General features: G+C 41.6%; 1 protein-coding gene across 1 annotated transcript; it reads left to right on the top strand.

Annotated features, from left to right (window-relative positions):
• Positions 1-3096: 3096 nt before the first annotated feature.
• calhm3 (calcium homeostasis modulator 3) lies at positions 3097-7907 on the top strand (the record flags this gene model as incomplete). Its single annotated transcript, XM_080740263.1, has 4 exons — positions 3097-3383; positions 3861-3988; positions 4110-4237; positions 7449-7907. 4 exons carry the CDS (start codon positions 3097-3099, stop codon positions 7905-7907), a joined length of 1002 nt encoding a protein of 333 aa, XP_080596389.1.
• Positions 7908-10704: the final 2797 nt, after the last annotated feature.

The raw sequence follows: 10704 nt of genomic DNA, 5'->3' as shown, positions 1-10704 counted from the left end.
CATAGAGACAGATAAGATTGGAATATCTGAATACAAGGCCTTTGATAAAACACCTGGGTAGACAAACAGAACTGAGCTCAAACAACTTGACTGACTAAAACCATTGAACATTAAGAGAGGGGGTTTTGTGTTTTATGTTTTTTATGTGTTGTCTGTATTTTTGCCAGACCCATGAAATGGGTAGGCCTACATAAGCAAATGTCGGTCTGTCCGGGTTTTCTATATAAAGGGTATATATGATGATGACATGATGATGACATGCCTACAAAAGGCATGATGTCATAAATGATGATGACAGACAGGGGGTCTGGCACAACCAGGTTGACCTGGTCTAGTATTTTATTAGTTAGGGTTTTTCACATTTCATATTTTACTAGCTAGTTAAATAAAATCACACCTGTGTGAACTGAGCGGTGGTCGTGGAGGCTGCGCAACAGCACTACTGTGTGTGTGTGTGTGTGTGTGTGTGTGTGTGTGTGTGTGTGTGTGTGTGTGTGTGTGTGTGTGTGTATTGCAGTTGATGCTCAGGCTAGACTCACTCAACAGCACCCTCTCTGGTCACACAGTGGTACTCAGGCTACAGACCCACATAAATACATACATACACGGGCTAAAGACCCACATAGTGTGTGCCAACGGTGACGCAATTGTAGTCCTTAGCGGCCATATTTTGGGTAAAAACACAGGTGTTTCAATTGTTTGATTGCATAGAACTAATGCTCTACTCAAATCAGACACGGCCATGCTATGGAGCGGTCTACCACCGCTCAAAAAAGTTATGGGGACTGCCCTTGGCTGAAAACATATTCCGTTGCTTCATTCACTCCTTGCCCAACCTGACTTCTGATAGTTTTCCTGAAACTTGCATTTATGCTAATGTTTGAATGTAGCACTGCAAGTCACAAGTGTTACATAGGTATAGGAGACTATTTGAATGAAACGAATACAAATCTTACCTTATCAAATTCATACAGGGATGATATGAACCCTTTACTGTTTAACACTTCCATAGTGAACAGATTAGTACATCTGAAATGTGATCATCTATATTTTATTTTCATCATGTTGCTGGTAAGAAACCTCCTGCATTGTGTGGATGCAGTCAAGTCTGTTAAGATTAGACTACACAGTAAAATGTTGAATAAGATAATAAAATTGACCCATAAGGATAAAATCTTACTCTTTAGGCCGAGATTGGGGCCAATGGTAAAATGTAGTTGTAACGTTTTCCTATACAACCGACTCCTAATACACAAGGCATTTTTAATATAGGTAATTATGAACATTAGCTACCATTAAAATATGTTCACTGAGATGGATACGATTCAGAATCAGGTCCTTATTGTTGAGTTTAGCTCTGACAATCTCGCTTACCATCGTCAAAAGTTCCTCTTCGTAGCAGAGTCTGTTCGAAGCCAGTGTATGCCGTGACGCGAGTCACACTTGCCCCACCTCAACACCAGAAAGCGTCCTCAATTTTTCACTTGTCCTCCATGACCTCCATGACGAGTGTTCTAGGGCTTGATTCTAATATCAACCGACTGATGGCCCTCTAGTCCATGTGGAGGACATTGACGCGGTTGACTGATACAGTGATACCACCAACTGACACGGCTTCAGCCTAGCAGCAGCCGCGGGCCCGTTGGGATCCACGGCCTGGATGTGGCACGGTGCATGTCCTCTGACCACAAACCCCCAGCCCAAGTCATACACAACCGTTAAGGTTCTCCTGATGTATGCCCCTGGTTGTTGTAGGTCTTGTAGAGTTACAGTTCTCTTTAGAACTGACCTGGGTTGGTTGGAGAGCTGCTGTGGTTCATCATCCTGAGCTGGAAGAAGTGATGGAGTTGGTGTCGTGATGTTTTGCAACTCCGAGCTGAACGTTTCTCCATCCTCTTCTGCTGGTGGGTCATCTAGAGGTGCGTTTCTCTGGAAAAAATGCAAAACTTCCTTCAGGAAACAGGATGCCAATGCCATAGCTGTGCTGCAGTTGTTCTCCATTGTGAATGAAGTTGTTGTTTGTTAAAAGTTCTGAATATAAAACTACTTTTGTCAGTGTTCTTTTTCTGTTAGTGTTGTTTTTTGACATGCTGTTTTTGGGTTATTTGTGGAAATAATGGTATTTCATTTCAAATGTCCAGTTTTAAGAAATAAAATGTTTTACAGATTTAACCAATCTGTATGGTAACGTATGCTGAATAAGGGATAACGTCTTGTTCAGCGGTTGGTCATTATCGAGTTATAAAAATCCTGACAGGCTGATATGGCACCGACACGGAGCGGAGGTGCCATATCAGACTGAAGGGAGTTCAATAATATTTGTTTTGCATTTGTCGCATTCCTAAGACAAAATATTTATTATAGTACATTTACTCCCATTGATTATGAATCCGGAATCAATTTATTAGAGTACATTTATAATCAAATTATTGTCTTAGAAATGCAACCAAAACGTTATAATATTATTGAACACAAGTCTCCATGGCGTGAGTAATCAACAGAAAAAATGTTTTTGGAGTGAACTACTCCTTTAAGCAAAGTTTCAATAATCAAGTAACATCACATAGCCTACTGTGACCCACATCCTGGCACATGATCTCTAAAAACAATGTGTGACACTATACCCACTTTTTCCTCAATCACTTGCTTTCCATTCTCCCAAAATGTAGGACAGCCTACATTAACAGTGCATTAAAAACCTTTATGCTTGTATATTTGTATCCTAATAAACAAGTCTGGCTGAACTAACACACCCTCCCTTACCTCTAAGCCTTTGGTCTGTCAGTAGAGACTGCTGTATAGGATCAGGGTGTGGTCAGTGCACCTGGACTAGTTGTCTCTGAGTCATTGCTGCAGCACTGCACGAAAAGCTTCACTTGTCCGCAGGTGGGTGAAATCTGGATCTTCATTCTATGCAAGATAATGTGACTATATACTGTATATAGCGTATATAATATACACTGTTTATTGTAAGATGTTGCAACCTGATATTTTGTAGCCAACTTTTAAAGCGCATCAATTGGATTCAGGCTACTTCTGCGTATTTGTGCAACACAATTGTCAGGCCCTCTTAATTAACTAAACTAAAATCAAACTATGGAGCGCATGAAGTTGGTCCTGCAGTACTTTCAGTCCAACTCCGAGTCCATCTCCAACGGAATCTGCATCATCCTGGCCCTGGTCAGTGTGAAACTCTACACCAGCTTTGACTTCAACTGCCCCTGTCTGCCTCAGTACAACAAGCTGTACTCTCTGGGGGTTATGATTGTTCCACCTATCATATTGTTCTTCCTGGGTGTGTTGGTGAACCGACACACAGGTGTTATGATGGACGAGTGGCTGAGACCTGTCGGGAAAAGATCCAAAAACCCAGCCGTGGTTAGGTGAGTAGGATAGGGATCTTATTTTCTAGGCTGCAATGTAAAACAGAATGGATTAAATCGTTCTAGAATGGAATAGAAATCTGATTTAAGCCATGATAGTCCTTATAGCCCATTTAGAACGAGCGGTACCATGTTTTAAGGTTTTTAAGTATGACAATGATAAGGCTTTAAAAAACAACAATATTTGAACTTTGGTTTGCAAATTTGTTACAATGAAAATGAAATTTTGCCAGAATTAAGAGAAGGTTGATACTACATTTTGTCTACGCTTATTTTATTATTATTTGAAATGTCTGAAATTATTTGAGAGGTTTTCAGCTATTACTTTCCAATGGTGTGACATCACGTTCTCAAAGCAGCTGTATGCTGCATGATTTATACAGGCAATTGCATTGCCAACTGCAAAATGTTTGAAAAACCCTACATCAGTGTGATATTTATTATTATTATTATTATTATTTTGTACTCTGTCCATAGGCACCTGTTCACTGCCATGCTCCAGAGAGCTATGTTGGCCCCCCTGGTGTGGATCTTGGTTACTCTCCTGGATGGCAAAATCTTCATCTGTGCCTTCAGTATGAGTGTAGACCCCAAACACTTCACAGGTACAAAACATTTGTTACAATAATGGTAGACCCCACAACCCAATCCTTCCATCATGTGCGTAGACTGTTAACATACAATTGTTGGGTCTTAAATGACACGTATGTTGTTGTCTTTTCTCAGGTATGCCCAACCACACAGGACTAGATGTGATCAAAGTCATGGCTAAAGTGCCCTGTAAGGAAGATAGTATCTTCCAGAATAGCTCTTTCCGCAAAGCAGTCTCCCGCTACGTTCGCTGCTATTCCCAAGTAAGAAAATCCCTATTACACACAGACATGACTAATCCATATATCTTTGAAAAATTGAATTTGCAGTGTGTATTAGTGATATATTCTTTAAGGTAAATAGAAATCATTGCTATAGACAAGTTACCGTGGCCACCCGGAGGGTGGAGATGTTGAGCATAGCTACCTGACATCACTGTGATGTCAGGGGAACCACACTAACATAATCTATTTTATGCCCATATATGGAGATCCCTGATGTAATCAATATTAAAACTCATACCTCACGATCCCCGTAGAGCCCGTAGATTTCCCGCTGTACCGCGCTGCCATGCCCGTAGAGCCCGCATAGTTTAATTAGCTTTAATCATTATGAAAGGATTAAAAGTATTAGCGCAGATTTTCGCTGATTCTGGCTCTTTAGGCCCGCCCCCCTAACTGTATCCGGTCATTTCCGGTCTGGACCGGATCCAGCTTTCCGTATCCAGTCTGAGCCTGGGCCATAGTCCCGCCTCCATTGGTGTGTAACAGAAGTGGAAGCTACTGGGCGATGGAACGCTCGTTTTTCAATCTGATTTTTGCGTTTGGAAACTTTGATCCAGTCTCTACACGCCTGGATTATGATCCCCGCACATATCGTGCGTTTTGTGCGCGAACGTGTCCACGTGTTACCATAGCGCACAGTTGGCTTTTTTCAATGTTTTTTCATGTAAACACTGGCTGATAAGCAGAGATACAGCGTGGTAACGGATATGTCTTTTTCAATGGGGTTTTTTGTATTCGAAAGCTTGTCACCGAGTCTACACGTCTACTAGATGAGTCGCGCACAGATTGTGCACGATGCGTGCGCGTGCCCACGTTAAAAGGTAAGGACAATTTGGCAGCACTTCACAAGAACTTCACAATCAAAGTGGGTGACAAGGTCATAACAAGGTCATAACACGAAAAAACGAAATCTCTTACTTAGGATGTATCCTTGAAGCTAATCTTTCCAGCGAAAAGATGACTTCAAAAGTAATACAAAAAATCAACCAACGAACTCGTTTCCTACAGAGGATCGCCCCAATGGTCAACTTCAACACACTGAAGACCATAGCTGGTGCAATAATCCAGCCCCTCTTTGACTATGGAGTCCACGTATGGTATCGTGACGCCCCACAAGCCCTAAAAACTAAACTCCAAACAGCCCAAAATAAACTAATTAGGGTCCTGCTTAACCTTCCCAATCAGACTCACCTCACCGCTACTCACCAGTTAAGAGTGGGGTGGCTCAGAGTAGATGACAGAGTACAGCAACTTGCAATGGGACTGGTGTACAAGATACACTACACCACTATGATACCCAAGTACCTGTCAAAATACTTTATAAACGTTAAGGATGTCCATAATTACAACACCAGAGGCAGTGCCACAGATCACGTTCAACCCAGAGTCAACTCAAAGAAAGGGTCGAACTCGTTCTTCTGCTATACCACAAAAATGTGGAATGCCTTACCGAAGGCCATAAAGGAGTGTGGATCACTAGCATCCTTTAAAATTGCCCTAAAAAACCACTTACAGGCAGCAGCCGTTCACAACTGGTAAAAACCTAGCCCAACCCTACCCTCCCTGCCCCTTCCTTGTATATACTGTACATACTGATTGTTTAGACTTACTGTTACCTGCCCCTTCCTTGTATATATTGTACTGTACTTACTGATTGTATAGACCTACTGTTTTCTTTTTCTTTCTTTTTTTTCTTTACATGTCTACTGCATAGTACTGTGTTCTATTTGTCTGTCATTCAATGTTATATGAGATACTTAAATGGTTTCCTGTTGAAATAAGCTTAGTCTTTTCATGGATCTCCTTTTAGTAGACCTTGTACCAGTGAACTGTACCGTCATGAATCTGTACATTTTCCTATGCAAACTTCTAATAAAGCCTTCAATCAATCAATCAATCAAAGCTGCTTACTACAGCTATGTTTAAAATGGCAGAGAAAAAGTTAAGCCCATATCTAACAGGACATATGGGAATGCCCATATATGGAGGAAGACAGACCATATCTGTGTGGCTGGTTCTACAGACAGGGATCTCCATATATGGGCATAAAAGGGAATGTATGTATGACGTCAGATGTTATAGACGTCATAGGACTTTCACATAACGAAAGTAACAAGAAATCTTGTGAAATTAAATGTCGTCAACCAATCATCAAAGACGATGATACACGAAAGAAGAAGAAGATAACGAATAACTGAGCAGTATGTTTGGGGTCTTACAGCATATCTCCATGGGTACCAGGGGTCTCCATATATGGGTAACTGGTCCGATATACAGTACATCACTGGCCAAGACATGGCACGACCGCTTGTCGCCCTTAGACGTCTTACTAGTACAAAGGTACAAGAAATGTTCTCAAGACTAGACAGCCTTTTGGCTATTTCTGTACCCATACTGTATCCGTCCCTTAAACGCTTGTTCATCAGGGACAATAGACCCAGACGAGTGATGCCCTTTGTAGGTCTCTTTGCAGTTCACTGAAGCAAATCTGTACTTCAAAGCCTGACAGCAGAAATTGGTGTCAAACTGGCTAAAAAGGATTTGCAAGGTTTGTGTCTGTCACGCAGAGTTTCATCAGTGTAGGAATGGCTGTCTGTACATGCATTCAGTGTTGTGCGACAGTTCCATTGTTTACCGTGCTGTAACACCAATTGTCTGTTCCAACCAATAGAATAGAACAGAATAGAAATGTTATTGTTTGCACAGAACATTTCCTTTGGCTTTCCTCGTCAGTTGTAGGAAATGAGTGATTTTCAGTTCAATTCAATGTTCCTCAAGTTGTCTCAAGACATTTTACATAATAGTAGAGACCCAGTGTTTCCCTGCTAAGCAAGCATTACAGTGAGTCAACACACCATGAGATGCACGGGGGCGGCATGGCTCAGGGGTAGAGATACCGCCATTAGAACACGGAGGGTTCCTGAAAGGTTCCCAATTCGTGTTAGTGTCGAAGAGTCCTTGAGCAAGACTCTGAACCCCTAGTTGCTCCCGGTGAGCAGGTTGGTGCCTTGCATGGTTTCCTCTGCCATCAGTGTATGAATGTGTGTGTAAATGGGTGAATGTAATGCACAATATATGTAAAGCGGCTTGAATAAAGGCGCTATACAAATGCTCCATTACAAGCACAACAACAACATGACACTTGCATAAAGCATCCTATCATCATCACTGCCCTTCCCTTCCATCCCAGGCCATCGGCTGGTCCATCCTCCTCTTCGGGATCCTGCTGGGGGCGCTGGGGCGGCTGGTCAAGCCGTGCTTCGACGACCACGCCGCCATTCTGCAGACACGTTACTGGAGCAACTACCTGGACGTGGAGCAGAAGCTGTTCGACGAGACGTGCGTGCTGCACGCCCGCGATTTCGCCCGCAAGTGCGTGGTGCAGTTCTTCGAAGGCGCGGGGGAAGACGCCGTTCTCCACCTGCCGCACCCGCCCCACATCAGACGCCACATGACGAAGGAGGAGCTGCTGGAGGAGGAAGAGGAGGAGAGGCTCTTTGGGATCACCAGGCAGGAACAGATGGACGGCTTGTTGAATAAGTGGTACTACTGCAAACCTGAGCTGGACGTCACCAGGATAGAATATCGGCCCAGGGTGTGTGTGACCTGGGAAGACCACGATGGAAAGACACTCTACTCTGATGTCTAGGAGGCATTGAGCTGTGTGTGTGTGTGTGTGTGTGTGTGTGTGTGTGTGTGTGTGTGTGTGTGTGTGTGTGTGTGTGTGTGTGTGTGTGTGTGTGTGTGTGTGTGTGTGTGTGTGTGTGTGTGTGTGTGTGTGTGTGTGTGTGTGTGTGTGTGTGTGTGTGACATTAGCAAGGGCTTGGCACTGGCAGTCATGCAATCAGTTGTGCTTTCTCCACAAACAGAGTGAGACAGAAAGGAAGAGAGAGAGACACTTATTTTATTTTGATTTTTTTGTAACCATTCTCTATAGCAGAATTTATTAATAAAGTATTACTACACCTGCAGTGGCTGGACATGTTCTCCCTACTCTTCCATTGAGAAATCTAGACCAGTGGCACTACCTGTAGGTACAGCTCATATGCCCAATATCTTGATTCCTTGTTGAATGAGTGATAGATGTTTGGTTTCCCCTACGGGAGATGCAGGTATTAGAGGTGCAGTTAACTAATAAAAACAGATTGTAGCTTTAAGATTAGGGTACAGGTCAATGTTTGGTATGTAGTGGTGAAGGAGTAATCTAATATATAGAAGAGCCTCTCAAGTTAGGCTACTCGAGTCAAGTATAGCGATAATAATGTGTTTGTCTTACACATGTGACTGCAAGGCGCACAAATGTCATGACTGTGCAGTATCCACAGCTGTGTTTGTATTTACCTATGATGATGCCGTGTGTGCCTTTCACTTAAATGTCCTTTGATGCTTTGTGTGCCGAACCAAAAATGGCTCAGTCTAATAAGGCCAAATGTTGTGAGGAGGATTTGAATAGGTTGGGGCTTGGCTCATTTTGCATACAGGTTGTTGGTTATGAAGCTTTGTCAGACAGACTGAGGAGGGCATGCAAATGGTCCAGTGCAGAGACTTTCAAAGTGCAGACCTTAGAGCATTTATTCTAAATGTATAACTCAAAATGTATTTCTACGAGCACATTGAGCAACAACTAATTCTGGTTTTAAATACCTACACGCATGGAGTTAACAATTTAGGACATTTTCCAATGAGTTTTGTGTGATTATAACGTCTCACCCTTTGTATGAAGAACGGAATATTTATCTAGCTAATCACAGATATGGAATGTAAGTTAGTATTGCTTCATATCACCTATGAAGTAGTATCTCTTTTGTTTCTTTAATTTGGCATGCTTTGATTTGAAGCCTCCCGCTCACCTGCTGAATGTGTCTTGTGAAAAGTTTTCTTTTCTTTCGTAAAAACCCTAAATGTAGTGATTGTATGCTCAACAATACAATTTAATCAATTTGATGATACAGGAGAAATACAAAGATGTCTTGATTTAAAGTGTCAGTCCATCACCGCTTTTACATCTTATAGGCTGCTAAATAGAATAATGCAAACATAGAATAAGTGAATAATGTACACTCAATAGTCAATAGTTGGAGAAGTCTTGTCAAATTCCCACCGCTGTTTAGGATCACATCCTGACACCCATACATACACATGTTCTCAGAGATAGGGGATTACTAGAGCTACGCATGCATGGAAACCAACAGTACAAAATAAATGTTATTTTGACTGTCGGTGACTTCAGTATCCATATATCAGTTGCTGATATATTTCAGACATTATTTTACATTACTTTTTTGATGATGACGGTTGGTAATTAATTATGCAGTTGATTACCGATTGTTTTGACTTAAAAAAGAAAGAAAAAAAGATCTACAAACTCAAAACACTTGAACTTGTAGATTGGCATTTAAATAAAATTAATTGACGGGCCGTAAGTATTTAAATAAAATCAAAAGTTCAGTTTGTGTATTTCATATTTATACTTGGTTGCCTGTATCATTGTTTAATTAAAGAAGAAATTGAAGTTTAATACGTACATACAAAGTATATTCAGGTCAGGTTTGATTTCTCTAGAAACCAATGAGTCTACTCTGCTCTATCATTTTATCTCACTTTAGATAAAATGTCTGGAATTATAAGCATGTTATAACATGTCTGTTATTCAGCTGCAAGCCTGCAAGTTTCTCATTTGCTGTGAGTTTTAGGGCTCCCCTAGTGGCAGCCATATTGCTAGGTGATCTCCAACACATGTTTTCCATTTAAAAAAGAGTTCTTTCCATGAGGGAGGAAACATGGGCAGTTCCTTACTGTGACTCATCGCTGGTGCCCAGTTTCAGACTGTACACAGACACACATTCAAAGCGCCACACGCAAAGAGGGAACTCATTTCTAACCTACTGTAGATCCCAGAGTTTACATATTGGGACGTGGAAATCTCTTCTCTGTTCGCCCCCTCCCAAATAACTTTCTACTAACTTGAGCTCGCAGATTTTGGTTTTCTGTGGTTCTGTTTGAAGAACGGAGCCTCATAATGACCTACCTCAGTGCTGTGCAGGAGTGTAAGTTGACACGACATCATTGCCTTATGATTCCTTCTTTTCTTTTACGTAGGTCCTTATTTGCATGCTTTGTTTCTTTATGGTTCAATCTCTGTGTTGAATGACTTCTTGCTTTTTTAACTTGATTATTACTTTTTTAGTAATACAGTGAAAAGCATGTCCTCAAACTGCAAAACATCTGCGAGAAAACAGAATCCATTCATTCATAGCCAGTCACTACACATTTATACAGAATGTTGATGTTTTGATGTTTGAGGACGTTGATGTTTAAAATACCAATTTCTGTAACTAATCTGTGACTAATGTCCCCTCATCTCTCCCTGTAGCCTGACTGCTGTATGCAAACCCAGAGAGAAAACCACACAACTCCCTCGTTGTTGATCTTCAAGATCCAAGAAG

The sequence above is a fragment of the Nannobrachium achirus genome (genome assembly GCF_963921795.1).
Source record: "Nannobrachium achirus genome assembly, chromosome: 13".
Taxonomy (NCBI): Eukaryota; Metazoa; Chordata; class Actinopteri; order Myctophiformes; family Myctophidae; genus Nannobrachium; species Nannobrachium achirus.
Note: the sequence above shows the minus strand (reverse complement) of the source record. Positions and strands in the feature narration are given on the sequence as shown.